Here is a 16,840-nt window from a genome sequence, read left to right as displayed (position 1 = left end):
CCCAGAAGTCGAGTGTTTGGTTATTATGTCTTGGAAAAAACAAGCGAGAAGAGTCAGGTTAAAGCATGTGTTTATTTTCCCAACATCAATGATCTGTTGTAGGCAATAACAAAGCAGATTGGACATTGTCTTTTTTGTGGCATGTAGTTTCAGTAATAATATAATAATAGCAACAGTTACAAGCAACTGAGCAGAAAACACATTAAGGTACGCAGGCATATTTACAAGCATTCCTACCCAAATCACCACCTGTCAAAAACAAACAAAAAACAAGTAATCCACAGTAACGCCGTGGATGTTCTTTTTGCTATCTGAAATGATACCCCATTTCTTTGTGCACCGTTTTTTTTCTTTTTTTCTTTTTTAAGTGACCCTTGTAGCTAAACCAGAAAACCGTATGACAGACATTTATTCTGTAACGACATCTTACCATAAGATACAATTTACATGGCAACCTGAATCTGTAATATCCCAACTTGTTTTTTTTGTTTTAAAAGGGCGCCAACAACATGACTACTTGCATCGTTTAGAATTCCTTAATAATAAAAAAGGATCTCTGATAAATAGCCATCAGGTGCTGTATGGAGACTACGTAATTGATAGGTATATGGGAGATTAAATAGTCATAGGGGGATGTACAGTACAGAGGCCAGATCTCCGCAGATCTGACTGAGGCAATAGCAGGCGTACAAGCTACTGTAGTGTGGTATTTGGTCACAATTCTCTCTTCCCTGTACTAGGTGGATTCCAATGAACATTCTGCATCGCAAAGAAGAAAAGGCTGAGGTGGAGGGAGAGAGAGAATGTGAAAACAAAGAGGGGAGTTTAAAAAAGGAAGAAGCTGTCTGCCTCTTTTTTTTTGTTGTTCCCCTTCCAACCTTTCTTTCTCTTCTTCCAGTAAAAAATAAAAACCTAACAACACGTCTACTTATTTGGAGAGCTTCTTCATCCTCTGGTCTAAAGTAGAGAAGTTCTCCTCCACAGACGTCAGGTTTTCCTTCATGGTCTGCTGCACCTGAGAGTGCCAATGAGAGAGAGAGAAAGAGGGAAGAAGAGAGAGAGGGATTGACAGGATGTAGGGAGGGCCTGACAGGCCTCACACCACTAAGCCTTAACACAAGCGAGCAGTCCGTGTGATGCCGTGCTCACCGCAGTGCCCGGCTTTACTCTCTAACAGCGGGCGGATGCTATATGCGGCGGTAAAAACAGTACGCTGCTGGACTGTCCGGTCAAACGTGGTGGACAAGCACAGCGGACATGCGGCTGTATGTTCCAACTGGCTAAACATGGAGTCTGCACTACACTGTGCTGAAACTCATGTACAAGACCACCGTCGTCCACCCGCATGTACAAGTCTATGCTGACGATTTGCGTTTGCGTACCTGTGTGAGCAGTGTGCTGTTGTCCTTCAAGGAGTTGTTGATCATCTGCTGTGTGGTGTCCAAATGGGTGAGCAGTTGGCCAAACTGCATGGCTAAAAGACAGAGACATTAATCAGTCGAACATTACTGAGAGGGACACAGGTATCCAGCAAAAAAGCATCCATATCCAAATCCGTATTTAGTACTGAAAACTGCCCAAAATCATGAAGTTTTAGGTATTCAAAAATGTGGAGAATTCAGCAAAACAAATCCAGAATGCTGGGAGGTGTCTGAATTAGATTGGAACAGCAAGTGAAAGAACAACAAAGACACAGCACTTATGAGAAAAAAAAATGGGAACAGGGGCTTAGAGATTCACTTAGGCAGGGTGGCTCTGAGAGCAGTACAACAGGCACAACTGAGGAAGGAAGCTAGGAGAGAGAGAGAGAGAGAGAGAGAGCGCAAGAGAGAGAGAGAGAGAGAGAGAGGGAAAGAGAAAGGGAGAGAGAGTGCGGTAGAGATGAAAGGAGATGAAGGAGGAGAGGTACCTTGCTCATGCAACTCCTTCACCGCAATCAGCCTCTGCACCACCTGAGGGAGAGAGGTTGCCATGGCGTCCCACTTCTGGACGACGTCGTAGAGCTGAGACACCTGCAGGGACACACATACACACACACACGGGTCCCTCACATCTCAGAGAAGCAGCTTATTTAAATAACACACACACACACACACACACACACACACACACACACACACACAAACACATACTCATCTCGATTCTCCACTCTGGAACGGATTGGGATCCTTTCCGGTCATTGGGATCAGGGACAGACCCGGGCCAAATGTACTTATTCATTTTGCTGCCACTTTTATCCAAAGCGATTTATACGGTTTACAAGGGCCAGTCTCCCAGGAGCAACTCCGGGTAAATTGCCTTGCTTTAGGGGCAAAATGGTGGCAGCCATGAATCGAACTTTACAAGCCAGCCCGGCTCCTCATCCACTACGCTCCCACCTCCCCAATTGTGTGTGGCAGCTGGTCTCCGAGCTGCATTCCAGTCCAGCTCCTGGGTGAAAGTGGATGAGCACTGGGTGGGCCCCCCTTTAACTACTGTGCTGCACCATTCCCTTCTGGCCTTCTGGGGCTCATTCACCTTAAACCCATTACTGGGGGGAGTGTGAAGCACTTAAGGGCCGTTCACATATTCATCAACATGAGTAGACGCCCTCCTTATCGTAGGTCAGTGTGAACACGCATATTGTTATAGTAACAGTTACCTTAATATCTACCGTTCCTGTTATGTGATGTCTAAAATTTGCTTTCAGCTTTTTATCATTCTCTTCAGTCTCTCTGAAAGTGATCCCTGGTGATATCGTTCTTTGTGTCGTTATTGTTAAAGTATATGTGAGGAATTTTTTTTTACAGCCACCATTATAGTTATTGTTCTTGGTGTTAACGGCCCTTTAAGCTGGCACAGTCACCTCAGACCAGAGCTCTCTCTCTCTCTATGGCTCGGCCTCAGACATGAGCAGAGTGACTGAGAGACAGGGCGGGGATGGCAGCTGCTGGCCTTACCTTGTTCTGTGTGTCGGCATCCTCGATGGCCGCCTTGTGCTTGGCAATCTCGTTCATCTTCCCCAGCACGCTCTGTGGGCGACGACAGGCACAGACAAACGTTAACATCTCATCGTCAGTCACCTTGCATGTCAGTAACTGACGTCTTGACACGCTGCGTCAGGGTGACAGGACATCCTTTCTTTTTAGTGAGCCTTCCGCTGGGAAGCACTGCCAGGCAACTTCACATTGCTCGCAGAGACCCACGTTCAAGCTCTACCGTCTACAGATGTGCTGCACTGCCTGCCGCAGCAGTGGGTGACTGCTTGACTGCTTTTGCTGCAGGGCATCTATAGAAGGCTCTGGAGTGCTCTAATCGATGCAGTACTTAAAAGGAGCCCCCCTTTTTAAAAAAACATGGCCCTCTCTTGTTTCCTAGAGGGAGACGAGGGGAGGAGGAGGGGAGGAGGGGAGGAGGAGGGGATGTGGGGAGGAGAAGAGAAAGGGAGAAGAGAGCAGAGACGAGATGGAGGAGGAGGATTCAGCAGACAAACAAGGGGGCTCGGTGGAGGAGGCTGAGATTAGGGGAGTTAATCACCTGGAGTCTGGCTTCCACCTGGTCCAGAGTGGCCGCATCCAGAGCATTGACCCGGGCCTGCAGGAGCTCCAGGGTGTCCTGCACAAACACACACACAAATGGTTAGGACATTGCCCACAGTACACACACACAAAAATCAGAACATTACCCACACTACAAACACACACACACACAAATGGTTAGGACATTGCCCACAGTACACACACACAAAAATCAGAACATTACCCACACTACAAACACACACACACACAAATGGTTAGGACATTGCCCACAGTACACACACACACAAATCAGAACATTACCAACACTACACACACACACACACACACACACACACACACACACACACACACACACACACACACACACACACACACACACACACACACACACACACACACACACACACACACACACACACACACACACACACACACACACACACACACACACACACACACACACAAGGTTAGAACATTACCCACAATACACACACACAGAAATCAGATCATTACCCACACTAAACACACATATACACACCCACACACACACACACACACACACACACACACACACGCACACACACGCACACACACAAAGAGCACAGCATCACACACACACACACACAGGATTATAGTCCACAGCCGGTCCTGATGGACATGGCCAGTCCACTCACCATCAGACTGCCTCCTGCCGCTGCACTGAGTGGACCCTGGAGGAAGGAGAGAGGAGACAGGTGAGCATGAGCCCAGCAGGAACAGAGGACAGGAACTCCCCAGACACCCCAGCACAGAAACCTGACCGCTGACGGAAGATGCGTACCTGCTTATCGGAGCCGGACCCAACAGCCGTCTCCAGTTCTGCCAGCCGCTTCTCCAGTTCGGCCATCTGCATAGTAACGAGAGATTGGGACACATACTCAACACTATTCATAAAGTATTACAACCCTTCCCATACTTAAACGTAAAAAAACCTATGAAAAAGGCTACAAATGTATTCCAATTTTGTCCACAAATCTATTTCATTTTCAGAAATCCATCCCTTTTTACTTGTTATTAAACTGTTTATTTCTGCTGGCCAGTGTGAGAGGGGAATCCCCCTCTAATCAGGCCAATAGTGAGCGTGCTGGCGGTCAGTGGAGGAGGGTCACGTGGGCGCTCACCTTGGCGGCCTCGGAGAACTTCTCCTGCTCGGGCCGGCTGTGCAGCTCGTACAGCACCACCCCGTCCGGGCTCTTGGCCCCCGCCGCCGCCTTCCCCTCGCCGGACGCCGCGCCACGGCTGGCCCGCGCCGCCTCCAGCTGTGTCAACAACCGCCTGAGGGACGGAGAGAGAGAGACAGAGAGAGAGAGTGAGTGAGTGTGTGTGAGAGAGAGAAAGACAGAGGAAGAGAGAGAGACAGAGACCAATACAGAGACAGAGAGAGAGAGAGAGAAAAAGACAGAGAGATGAAAGGGAGGGCCAGAAGGGGAAAGGAGGCAGTGACGGACAGGACAAGAGGGACAGATGATAGAGAGCATACCAAGACAAAGACACAGAGCAGAGCAAGGAGAGAGGGAGCAGATAGTGAGAGAACAGAAAGAAGGCAGCAACAGGGAGAGCATACAAGAAAGAAATAAAGAGAGAGAGAAATAAAGAAAGAGAGAAAGAGAGAGTGAAAGAAAGTTAGATAGAAAGAAAGAAAGAAAGAAAAAGAAAGGAAAGAGAGAAAGAGAGAGGGACAGCAATCAGGGGAAGGACAGAGAGGTGAACAGAGTGACAGGACGAGCATTATCAAACAGTGAGGCCGTGAGCATGTGCGGGGGGCAGACAGGGGTCAGGAACGCAATTAAAGAAAAGGAGAGAGAGCGAGAGAAGGAGAGAGAGAAGGAGAAAGTTAGGGACGACGAAGAGCACAGAAACTCCTCTCCTGGCCGCCACACTGCAAGGTCTCTGATAAATGCCCGCGCTGACAGGAGTCATAAGTGAGGGGCGGCTCTCGACAGCACGAGCCGCACTCCGCCGGGTTCGCCGTGTCTCCGCACACTTAGCCTCTCCATTCATCAGCCGCCTTCTGACAGCTTTATCCCCCTAATGTCCTCACCGGCTTCCCTTAACCACTCTTCCATTAACTTTCCTCTGCCCTCGTCCCCCGTGCTCCCCTTCACCCAGGCCATCACCTCCCGCTCCCGCTCCAAAAACTCACTTTCTCTCTTTTTGACTCATTCCCTTGCCATTCTCTCCCTCCATCCTGAAGCCTTCAAATACGTATTTTTTTTGTCCCTACTGTGGCATATATCCCCCTTCAACCCCTATTGCTCTTCAAAAGCTCCAGTCTGTCACTTGCTGGGAACACGAAGCTTCACAAAATCCCTCCTTCACAAAAGGCTTCTTCTTCTCTCCCTCTCTCCCTCATCCTCCTGCGTCCTCTCCTGTTCAGGCGTTCCAGTACCCGTTCCCTCTACGGGGGCACGGCCCTATGAAAGTACACCCCCTTCCCCACACCGGAACATCTCCATCTGCTTACTGAGGGAGACACGTTTAGATCCATTTACATTTAGGTCTCCAGGTCATCATGCATAAGTATATATACTTTGTATATCATCTCTCCATCTGTTGAATTCCTGATGTAACATATGGGTGTACTGGAGGAGACAGTGTCTACCTTTCTCTCAACCTACCATGCCTTCCTTTACCTTAGCCATCAGCCTTACCTGCCTCAATCTGTATACTTTACCTTTCCTTGCCATACCGATCATCCTCACCTAGCTCAATTCCTCTTCCTCGCCTACCTGAATCTGTATACCTTACCTTACCTTAGGGGTCATCCTCACCTATCTCAATCTGTATACCTAACCTTAGCAATCATCCTCACCCACCTCAATCTGTATACCTTACCTTACCCATCACCCCTCTAGCCTATAACCAAAGCCCCACTGCTGCCTTCTTCCACACAGCCCAGCCGCCCCGCCCCGCCCCACCCCACCCAGCCTGACCCCGATGCTCACTTGGCGAGGGCTCCATCTGGGTCGGCCAGGTTGATGTGGGCCTGCGGGCCGAGCAATGAGTCCAGGTGAGCCGACACCAGCTGCTGCTTCAACTGGGCCGCCTGCTGGGCCAGCGCCACGGGGGTCAGACGCTCCTCGGCACTGCTCTCCCGCGTGGTCGCCTGAAGAGAGGAGGACACACACACACACACACACACACACACACACACACACTAATACATTAACAACATGCATAGTCATGGATACATGTATACATGCACGCAGAAACTAACAAACACACAGATTCCTATACACTCAGACATCCACTCCTATAGGCAGTTGGTGAAATCTGCGGAGTAATGCTGACAGTTGCGGTTTAGAATATTCCAGGCCAGTGCTGGGTTTGAATTCAGCCTGCGGGTACTGCCCTCCTACCGGGAAGGCATTGGAAACGGCACAAAAAGTGCAAGCGCTGCTGAAATCTATTAAAAGCCCTCGCTCTATTCAGAATTCTAAGAGGGCATTTCAGGAATATTAACATTTACCAAGAAGGAGGGGTTTTTTTTTATTCTTTTACAGTAACTGCTCTTTCAAAAGCTACTGTTCTGAGGCCACTAATTAACACGGCGCTGCATAGGTTTCCATCAGCGAGTGCGAGCGAGGCCTTAGACAGGCTGTATGGATGGCTGCTAGGCTAGGCAGCGGCGTCCTGACCTGGATGCTGTCCACCTCCTGAGTCAGCTCCTGAATCTCATTGAGCAGCCGCTGATACTTCTGCTGAGGAGTCTCCTTCACCCCGCAGCCCTCGGCCAACTGAGAGAGAGAGAGAGAGAGAGAGAAAATGAGAATGAAACAGGAGTGAAGAAGAGCGAGGGGGTGAGAGGGAGGACAAGAGGCAGACAGAAAGAAGAGACAGACCGAGAAAGGGACAGAGAAGAACGAGAACAGGAGAAAGAAGGAAAGAGGTGTGGAGAGAGGGACAGACACACAGAGACAGAAAGAGTATAACAGGTAGGGGGAGCAAGAGAGAATGGAGAGATTGAGAAGGGAGCAAAAAAGCAAAAGGGGTCGAGGTGAGTGCAAGAAAAGGACAAGGCACAGGGAATGGCCAGTCATGGGCACAAGAATGAACATGAATGCAACAGTGTGAAAACCATGGAGGAGGATGCAAAGGGAGATATGACAGACATGTCTAGTTAGGTTTATGTTTATGCAATTTAGCAGACACTTTTGTCCAAAGTGACTTACAAATAGAACAATATAACAGTACACAGTTGTAGAGACTAGTCAACTGTAATTAGTTGGAGGAGGCAAAGAAACTGCCCCAAGATGATCACAAATGCACATTCACAGTACATTCATAGAACACTACTTAACCAGCCACCTTAACCAAAATGAACACTAAACTTGGCTGTGAGAGCACACACATGCTCAAACCCTCATGGAAGCACATGCTGTTTGCAGATAGCTCCCAGGGATCCTCCCCACTTGTAATAACTCAATAATGAGTTGAGATGTTAGCGGGGGGCCTGTTTAAATGGGACAGTGCTGCTGTGGAGCCTGCTGGGAACCGGTGCGGTGCGGTGCAGAGCAGGGAATACTCACAATCTCGTACTCTCCAGACTCGTAGCCCACTCGCCGGTTCTTCGTGATGCGGTCAGAGAAGTCTGCAGGGACGAGGGGGAAACATCACAGGCATGTAAGCGTTGATGTTTGGATGGGTTTTTGTGTGTATCCACACAGGCTCTCATTCAAAGCCAGTGCTGGCACAAGGGGAAAGGCTCCCTGGCGATGGAACGCCTTGTTTTTGTAATTTTTTCAGCTGACTCACAGGAATGCATTTAGGAATAACATTTGACAAACGTTACCGTTCGACTTCAAACTGAGAGCGAATGAGGAAGTTTTAGCACTGACCCAGGCCCTTGGTGCTGACGCGCTTGTCCTTGAACTTGTCGTAGGATGCATTGGGGTTGACCACGATGCGCTCCACACTGTCGCTGCATAACTCCTCCTGTTGTGAATGCACATACTGAGGTCAGACATAAGCAAACACACATGCACACACACATACAAACACACACACACACACACAAACTCTGCTCACCTCATCACTGTTTGGATTACACACACACACGAACACAAACACAAACACACACATAAACACAAACACACAAATAAATACATGCACACGTAGACGCTCATGTCCTGGCCACTACACGTAACTGTGGAGGCTTACAGGAGATGAGGTCACTCAGTTCTGGTTCTGAAGGACCATAGTTGGACACAGCTGGACCAGCGGTTCTAATACCTCAGAAATAATGTTGCTAAATAGTGATAAAGATGACTATGCAAAGGCCTTTAGTAGGACGGTCCTTCAAAATCAGGACTGTGTCATATAAAACAAATAAATAAAAAATAAAAGGTTGAAGTGATTGTGGTTGAATTTTGATCAGTTGATTTATTTCCTTTATTTTCACACGTTGTAATTTTTTCCTTCACCCTGAAACCCACAGACATTCAGACACACATTTCATGTTCATGCCGCCATCAGTCATTCACTCTCTCACATTCCAACAATCACCACGGGAAGGAGGTGACAGTCTGACAGGGACTGAGCGACACACAATCCAAGCAACAGATACTCCAGCAGCCCAGCTCCGTCAGAAGCACACACGCACAGGCCACACAACCACCAGGAGAATGATCCCGCTGCTGATATACTGTGTTGGATATCTTACGAGAGGACTCATTCTGTTCTACACGCAGACAAGGGTGTTCTAGACTAGACTTTTAGGCTATGGTTACAGGGGAGGCAGGCTAGAGAAGGCCTAAGTTACAGCATTCTCTAGGGGAGTAAGGGAAGCTGTGGTTGACAGTTGAACACTTGGGGGTGTTACTTTGCCTACATCCTGTTTCAGTTTCAGCTAAAGCTTAGTAAGGTCCGCGGGGGGGAAAGGGCAGCAAGCAACATCAACAAAGCTGACCAACAACAAAGACACAAACACAGATACGCACGCACGTACGCACACACACACATATATATATACACAAATCAATGGACAACCACAGGGAAAACACAGCTTTAGAGAAGTTAAGTGTTAGGGGAGGGGGAAAGATCAGGTACACTCTTACCAGCTCCTTAGGTTCCCAAAGAGAGTTAGAGAAAAAAAAAGAGAGAAAGAAGAGAGAGAAAGGAGAGAGAGAGAGGAAAGAGAAAGAGGGAGAGAGAAACACAGATTAATGTGGTTATCACATGCCATGCACAAACAGGAGCTGCTGGCTAGAGAGAGGAGAAAGGGGCAGTTGTTCTCCGAGCACGGCCCCGGCCTCAAGACACTGTGGGCGTACAGTCAGCGAGGGGGTGTTGAGAGGGATGGGGGGGGGGGGGGCATCAGGCCTCCTCCACCTTTCCTCCAGCCTTTAGGGAGGACGCCTGTGTGTGTGAGATGTGCTCCGATGATGTGCTGATTCTGCACGGGCTGCCTTGACAGTCGAGCGGGCACTGCCAGCGGTGTTCGGGGGCATGTGCGTGTAATGTAGCGTGGCTAAGTGTCCTCTCCAGATTCAGCTGGGCACTGCACTATAGGGGCTTCCAGGAGGAAGCGCAGCAGATCCCCTCAGACTGGAGGGGGGCTGGATGGGGTTGGAGGTTCAGTCAGCAACAAAAAACAAACAGCCGAGCTCAGGGGCTACATGAGAATAAACAAGAGGGCCGCAATTATAACCACCTTCTGCAGACCGTCACGGGCGGGGGTTAGCCTTCTCACCACCGAATTTTCTGCATTCCCTTGCAATTCTCTAGCATACCCCCTTCTCATTGCACTTTTGCAGGCCTTTGCAAAACTGCAACCATATTAGCCCAGAAGGAATGCAAAGAGTATTCAAAAGAGAAGTTCACAGGGTGGTCTCTCAGGAGCACTTCTGGGGGTTGAGGGTAATAGTCAAACGGACGGGATTGCCATGTGACGATGCCGGGCGTGTGGGGTAAACTCGGCCCCAGTCTCTCGCCTCAAACACGTCTGCAGCTGTGGGGCAGGGCTAACCCCCCCCCCCCCCCCCCCCCCAACCTCCCTCCATCTCTTTCAAGTCTGAGGGGATCAAAGGAGCGGCGCGGCATGGCCGGGCTGGCTTAAGATCAGCGTCAGTGCAGGTGTTAAAACATATGGAGCGCTAGTGTGTGAGTGGAGGGAGCAGGAGGCTGTTAGTAAAGAGACTACGAGGACACACACATACACACAAACACACACACAGTCAGCAGCATGCACACACCTTCTCGCACACACACATAAACACACACACTTCACTCACACTCTCTCTCTCACACACACACTTCACGCACACTCTCTCTCTCACAAGCCCCTTTCACATTCGCCGAATTTAACGCTAAATCAGCCGAATTTAACGTTAAGGCTGTTCCTTTCACATTGACGACACGGGGTGGGGAGTCAACCCGCCTCGGCAATCCAACCCGTCTCGGGGGGTAGTATCAGAGCCGAGCCGTGTTGAATATGAAAGGAACAGAGGTCAACCCCGCTATTAGGGGTGTGTGACTGATGACGTATTTGGCCAGGCAGGAGGTTAAAATACAGGAAACACACAAGAGACTAGGAAAACTTTAGCTGCTGTGTCCATAGATATATGTGTGTCCAACAATCACGTTTTTTTATGCTGAGAGTGCCCTGAACCTCCTTTTCTCAGAACTTCGGTCAAGTGTTTATTGTTGCTAGGTTACCAAAACCGTCTGCTGCCAGCAGCCAGCACGTATTTTTTGAAAGTTTGCCTAATGATAGCTAGAGGCGGCAGGAGAGAGAGGCCTAGGCAAGCGGCCGCAAGGGAGGCCCTGCCCACTGTGCACTGTGCACTGTGCCCTGTGCGGGTATATGGCTACGCCTGGGTCCTGCCAGGTCCTCCTGTGGCCACAGTGTGATAGTTGCACCCTCTGGTACTACGCAGAGTGTGTAAGCATCAGTGTGGTACTGTGTGGCATGCCATACATAGGTAGTTTGTACTCAATTGTGTTGTACATGTTCTGGTCTTACAAGGACATTAAAATGTTACATGCTACATTGGCTTTATTACTCTGCTCAGGCACCTGACCGGTTGCCTTCAGGCATCGATTTTCTATGTTCCCACCCACCCTCCCTCCCTAACCAACACCAGGTTGGACCTTGTCTAGTTGTCCAGGGGGTAGGTTGTTATCTTATTTGTATTAATTAATTCGATATTCATTCATGACCTATGTCTTTTGTAAATCCTTTGAAGGGTTAGAATATTTCTTAACTTCAGTCATGTCTACCTGAGTATTTCTGGCTGAAATTATATTATCTGATTGGTTCTTTCAAATCAGACTTCCATGCAATTTTTTTTAAAGCTTTATTAAATTTGTATACTATTTACTACATGCATTTACTCGCAAAACACAACAGGTTGTCAGCCTAAAATATGGTTATCATTTTAACTATGGTAGTCTTGTAATTAATATAGGCTACTCGTTATCAAATCATACCAAGTGCAGGCAGGCGCTTTTGGTAATAACGTTGCATGCGTGCCCAGACAAGGAAGTACTCACACGCGGTTTTGTTTTTATCGGGGGTTGTTTGTTGATTTCTAAGCAAGATAACTAAAAAACGTAAGGCTGGATTTCGGTGAAATGCTCAGTAATGACCCATTGAAGAAACAATTATATTTTGGGAGCGATCCGGATCACCGTTTGGATCCAGGAGGCGCTTGGTGGAGGTATGCGTTCACGGAGTGCTTTTGTTTTTTTAGTTCACCACAAATGTTATGTTCCTGGTCTTACATGGCTTTCTTGAAATTGCATTACTCACTACACGTGATGTACCTTTAGCTAGCTCTCCAAGATCATGCACTTTGCAATATTGTCTTTGATATAGCATTCATATTTAAAACGGCTCAATGAATGTCCATGTTGTGATGCGTATCATAGCCTACACTTTGAACCAGAGTTGTCCGAGCCGCATCCACATCTACTGAGGGTTCATAAACGAGTCACAGTTTCCGTTATAAGCACTAGATACACTTTGAAATTTAAATGAAATATTTAACTGCTGCACTAAGAATGAGTTGATGAGTTCCCATTTTTTTATTTCAAAAGTAACCGAGTTCAAAGTTGACAATTAGCCTGCAGGACGTAAACGTATCAGCCTAGGCTACTTGCCAGTATGGCTAGCTACATGTTGCCTAAATTTAACATGATCATAGTCACATAATTAAGAAACAAAACGCTTCATTGACTATGCAATCTTAATCAAATCAAATCTAGCAGCATTGAACAATGTAAAAGTCACGTCTGCGAAGTACGATGTTTGTTTAATTTAAGTCCAAAAGCAATGTACGGAACTCTGTTACTATTCCACGACCGTTGTGTACGGAACACTGTTACTGTCAACATACACAATATCGGGCTCTAATCTCAATAAATCGCTCATAGGATTGGTCACAGTTTTCAAAGGAACCCCAAAGAGGGCTTGTTTTGTTGATAAGATCCTCCTCTTTTGAATGATGTATACCAGAAGCGTATTGGTTATCATATCACTCAATCCTTCTGTGGTAAATGTAACAAAACGCCGAACCCGAGGGGGCAGAGTGTACGGAACACCGTGGACATGTTCTAACTAGCCAACGAGCTAACTGTCAGAGCAGAAGTTGTTCAGGACTCAGCACACTGAAATATGACTTCGACAGACAAAAGGACCTCATTTGGCATTCAAATAACATAACAAGTGGCCCGCCATCATTTGGAAGCTAAACCAGGTAGAACTAGCATGACAGTTGTGTTTATCAGTTTATCTCCGAGGTCCAAGGCATGCTTAACGTCATTGTTCACTCCCAAATTGCGTGTGACGTGCTGCTAGGCAACGCCTCCCATAACTCGCCTCTGAAACCGGCTTCAGACAACCCGGGACCAGAACACGTTTACCTTTCACATTGCGAAATCCCCTGAACCCGCTATTTCTTAAACGCTAATGTATCGTTTCTGAATGTGAAAGGGGCTACAGACACACACACACACACACAATATATAGGCCTATTGCTTATTTTCTGGGGTGAAAAGGGGACTATATCTAAATGAGGTGGTAAACAGAAAGCCTCAAACTAATGGAAAACATCTGCACTTGCTACATCTAGCCTGACACCGATAAACTACCCTCCACTGACTCTAGCACTTGTGCAGGGCAAATTTCAGACATTAATCACAGTCATATTGAAGAAATAAATTTAAAACACCATGATTTCAAAAATACATTAGAACAAAAAAATATTTTCTCCCAAAGCAAAAGATCACAAACCCATCAAATCACGTCAATCACCACTTCTACTCTAGAAATACTATTTTAAATTCATTAGAACACCCCAAGCAAAGAACAAAACACAAGACCAAAGATGTCTTTTTCAAATTGCTTTCATGAACCCATGCAAATACTGGACTTAACTGGGAAGAGAAATAGAACCTCTTACTTGCACAAACTAGAGTCCGAGGAGGAAGAGGAAGAGGAGGAGGAGGAGGAGGGGAGGACATGGGACACGGGGAGGAAGAACTCTATTAGGTGTTTTTAGTGTTTAGGATCAGGCAAACACGAGTTAGCAACGCAGAGCCATGCTGCGCTTCAGGAGGTGGGCTTCAAGTGCATAACCAACACTGTGACATTTATTAGGTTGCTTCATGAATGAAGTGACATTATACCACTGAACTGTTGTTGTAAAGGAAGCACTGTCTGCAGTGCTTGGCCCTCATTTGTTTGTTCCACTCAGTGATATTTTTTATCAAAGAGAAGACTTCGCTAGATTAACAAATGTATGGTCAGAGCATGTTAAAAGCACAATAGGCCGTTTCACCTTTGCTGTCTTGTGACCGTGACATGAGACTACAAACCATAACAAACCAACCAACTCAGGCTACAGAAGGGTGGAGAGGTCAGCCCTAATCCACTGGTGCGGAGATCCCGACATAACAAACTGGCCTCCATTGCTCTCCATGCCTCCAGTAGGGTTTGATCTGGCTGGCTGGTTTGTGGTTTAAACTCATGCATCATGTGACAGGGACAACTCAGATAAAGAGGTCTACTCTATGCTTGGACTGCAACAGCTATAATGTCACTTTCAAAGCTGAATTCATAATCACACAGCATTCAATGAAACAGGGCAATGACTACAACTCTGAAATCACACGGATCAATACTCCAGATTAACACAGAACATGAATGATAAATCTGTGTCAAACCATAGTAATGACTGATGTAATCTGATGGATTCACTTAGAGATAATAATAAATACAAATCTGTGTGTTCGTCTGTCACTTACCGACTCAAATTGGGCCTGGTCATCCTCAGGTAGGTCACTGGTCTCATAGACATCAGGCTCATTGAAGGCCTGTAGGCACATTTAGTTATTACTCAAACAGGAATCAGGAGAGACTAGGGGAAATAGGCTATGAGAGCTCTTTAGAGTCAGTCTGGTGACTACAGTGTGTCTGGAACAGTTAAAAAAAAACAAGAAGGCAATGAAAAGCACATCAACTATGAGGGTGTGTATTGACATCCAGATAAGAATATAACGTAGCCTAAGAGGCTTAAACTCTTCATTATGATTTAACACAGTGAAGTTGGTTCTATATTCATATAGAACATTAAACGTTAAGGGCTACATAACTGACCAGATGGCAGTCTCGCCACTGGGTTTATGTGTTTATTTTAATACACTGGCCAACGCCCTGAAACAGTTGTTCCGCAACGGGTTACTGCGCATCAAAGTTCAACATTTCCCAGTGATGTCAAGTTGGCGTACAATTAGATCGTTTGAAGGTATTACACTATACCTCATCTTAAACTTGTGCTGCTTCATTACCACTAGCCCGCATAACGTTACATTCTTTCCGAGTCAACCACGTATGCCAGTCACATCAGCTGACTTCAGTTCAAGCTAACTAGCATCCTTTGCATGTTCATCAGTGTTCGCTATAGCATTCTTCCTAACTAGAACTAGAAAACACCGATGTAATTGCATTCTGTTCCAGAAATATCGACCACATCCAAATGTCCCACATGCTTACATTAACACCCGTTGAATCCCTGTACAAATTGTAGAGCCGGCTCAAGCCTATGGTAGTGAGTTAGCAATCTCCCCCGGCGAAGGTGTGTAACGCTAACCCAATGCTAACGTTATCTTGGATGTAACTTTAAACCTGATACTGTGATTTGCAATTCATTGTCTTATAACCAGTTCCACCTGACCACTGGGGTTTTAAAACATCATTAACATATTATAAAGTATGAACAGCTAGCTGGCTAGCTAACGAGCTAAGACTTAAAAGCGTACAACAACGGTAGTAGTATTTTATTGTTATTGTCTTAGCCTTGGCTAACGAGCTAGGTCAAATAGCTAACGGTAGCTTATTAGCCTCAAACCATACTTACGATGCCTGGTAAATTGGCGTATTTGGGATCAGCCATCGCAGCGCCACAAGATGCAAGTGGTTTCTTACTTGATATCTAATTGTATATACTGTATTTAGGTAAACGGGTTGTATGAAGCCGTAACACGTAAAGTAGCCCTGACTAAAAATGACAACCACTTTGCTGTGGTGGGTAGATTAGGCCGCTCCTTTTGACAGTTCGGATGGTTGCAAGCCTGAACAATCGCGATACTTTACGGGATGATGTCGTCAAGAATGATGTAATGTAATGTGATTGTAGGGATTTATTATACTTTTATTATAAGGGAGAAAAGGGCCTTTCAAAAGATACACTGCAACCATTCATTAGTTTATTTTAAGTGGTTTAATTACTGTTTAATTAACCACTTATAACATATTAAGAATATATTCAATGGGTTATGGATGAATAGTTTGGTGTAGCCTACAGGACATTGTTATTATAAAGGCAATAGGCTACAGGATTAGCCTATATCTCGACAACGTAAAATGTTGCACACCTATGAAATAAACGTAATCATAAAGTAGTAGTGGACTTTATGATTTATTAATTGTAGGCCTATCTAAATCTGTTAAAATAACTTAAAAACACATGATGTTACCAAATAAACAATTAACAACCCTAATCAGATATGTAACTTGTCCTTTATAAAGTCTCGGACAGGGCACAATTGTCCAAGCTATTTAACTAGAAAGTATAGGCCTAGGCCTACTCCAGTTTAGTTGCATATCATGAATTCTTTAATTACGTTTTTAATTATGTATCCGTTTAAGTTTATTGGCCTTCCTCATGAAAAAAAAACATAGTCATAGGCTAGCGTACAGAAAATGCCTATTAAACAACGCCTTGTCTAACCTTATATCAGCTCAGTGGTGCTGATGCGAGCAGAGCAGGCCTACCACTTTA

General features: G+C 46.3%; 1 protein-coding gene across 1 annotated transcript; it reads right to left on the bottom strand.

Moving 5' to 3' along the window:
* Positions 1 to 53: 53 nt before the first annotated feature.
* dctn2 (dynactin 2 (p50)) lies at positions 54 to 16,114 on the bottom strand. The gene is made up of 14 exons (XM_062545829.1): positions 15,917 to 16,114; positions 14,805 to 14,873; positions 8,396 to 8,492; positions 8,087 to 8,148; positions 7,196 to 7,294; positions 6,503 to 6,663; positions 4,679 to 4,832; positions 4,339 to 4,404; positions 4,193 to 4,228; positions 3,517 to 3,594; positions 2,940 to 3,011; positions 1,910 to 2,012; positions 1,383 to 1,474; positions 54 to 1,015 (listed from the first exon to the last, which is right to left on the bottom strand). Exons 1-14 carry the CDS (start codon positions 15,950 to 15,952, stop codon positions 929 to 931), a joined length of 1,212 nt encoding a protein of 403 aa, XP_062401813.1. The 5' UTR covers positions 15,953 to 16,114; the 3' UTR covers positions 54 to 928.
* Positions 16,115 to 16,840: the final 726 nt, after the last annotated feature.

This window comes from Sardina pilchardus, chromosome 9, assembly GCF_963854185.1.
Source record: "Sardina pilchardus chromosome 9, fSarPil1.1, whole genome shotgun sequence".
Lineage (NCBI taxonomy): Eukaryota > Metazoa > Chordata > Actinopteri > Clupeiformes > Clupeidae > Sardina > Sardina pilchardus.
This window is presented reverse-complemented; position numbering and strand designations above follow the sequence as displayed.